This window comes from Limulus polyphemus, unplaced genomic scaffold, assembly GCF_000517525.1.
Source record: "Limulus polyphemus unplaced genomic scaffold, Limulus_polyphemus-2.1.2 Scaffold4024, whole genome shotgun sequence".
NCBI lineage: Eukaryota > Metazoa > Arthropoda > Merostomata > Xiphosura > Limulidae > Limulus > Limulus polyphemus.
In genome coordinates this window covers 51,566-53,054 of record NW_013669634.1, presented here as the reverse complement: position 1 = coordinate 53,054, position 1,489 = coordinate 51,566, and the positions used below count along the sequence as shown (strand labels likewise).

The 1,489-nt window shown below is 31.2% G+C and overlaps 1 protein-coding gene across 1 annotated transcript in view; it reads left to right on the top strand.

The window, feature by feature from the left end:
- Positions 1-1,489, top strand: part of LOC106470469 (NECAP-like protein CG9132) — a 14,069-nt gene that overhangs the window by 3,271 nt on the left and 9,309 nt on the right. Inside the window, exon 3 of the mRNA XM_013931029.2 lies at positions 524-628. Within this exon, the coding sequence (XP_013786483.1) occupies positions 524-628 (105 nt within the window). The remainder of the gene's footprint in view (positions 1-523; positions 629-1,489) is intronic.

Sequence of the window (1,489 nt, the reverse complement as noted above, 5' to 3'; positions counted from 1 at the left end):
TCTATATACCTGCCTGGCACTGGAAGTGTTGTTTATCTATATATACCTGCCTGGCACTGGAAGTGTTATTTATCTATAAACTTGGCACTGAGAGAGTTATGGGACTAAAACGTATTCTTGATAAGTTATTATTAAAATGGATTGCTCATGCATGAAAGTGACCAATGATGTAATGAAGGTATATATTTCTTTGCACTTTATAAAGATTATAGAATATGTTAATCACACTTTGAACAGTGAGTGAACTTTCTGTAAAATGTATGTGTATTTTCATACTTTACTTTATATTAGCTGTTAGAAAACATGATTGCTGACATTTTAGTTTTTTCACTTATACCTGTTTAAGGCATGATACTTCTATTGGTGAAAGTTTTCTAAAGCTTCTGGGTCAATATTTTGATATTCTAAATATAGCCCTGAAGAACATACAAACGTTTACCAAATCAAAACATCATCCCAAAGACCTGGGTTAACTAGTCATTAGCTGCTAATTGATTTTGTTTTTAAAATACCTTTCTTTCAGGTGAACTGTTTGCCAAATGTCTAGTTGATAAATACCCAGGTATTGCAGTAGAGCCAGTGGTAGACTCCAGTCGCTACTTTGTGCTTCGGATTCAGGATGACTCTGGTTTGTAAAAAACTTTTTTTTTTTTTAACATTTGAATTTTTCCTTAATTCACTGTAAGACAATTTTTCGAATTATCAATATCCTGCTACAAAAATGATGAAAAAGGATTTACTTTGTATACATTATTATAATTACGAAAGATGTGTTCTAAATGATATTACTAAATCTCATTAATAGTTATGTGGAAGAGTTATTATTTTAATTAAATGATACTAATACTTAGCTTACACGTGTAGTGTTATAGTTTTCAACAGAATTTCATCCAATTCTGCAGAAATTTATCTTGATTCATACTGGTAAGGGAGCTCAGAAAACTAGGAATAAACAGATTGATAGGATAGCTAGGACAACAAAGATATTTAGAGCCTAATATGTTAAATAATAATTTTAAAAACAAGTCTGTCAGATTTAGAGATGAACATAGTAGATTCAAGAATAAATTTAATTGTAAATATTCTAATGTTAGGAGTATTAGAAACAAAATGAATGAGTTGAAGGCTGAAGTTGAAATGGAAATTACTGAAATTTGGTTAAATTCTGAGAATTTTAATAATGGGAATTTTCGTGAAATTCCAGATTATAAGTTATTTAATCACCTTAGTTTTTTTCAAAGATGGGGTGGGATTGCTCTTTATATAAGGGATATAAAAGTGGAGTCAATATGTATGGATTATAATCAGAGTTTTGATTGGACCAGGAACAAACAACCAATCAAAGTCACTTCCATCTCATTCAACCTGGATACCATGTAAGGCCTTCAGTAGCTTGCACGAACTGACCTGAAGACGAAAGTCGGAAGACCTTTCAAATATTGCCCCTACACTTCAGTTGCATAAGTAGACTGTATAGTCACCAATATAT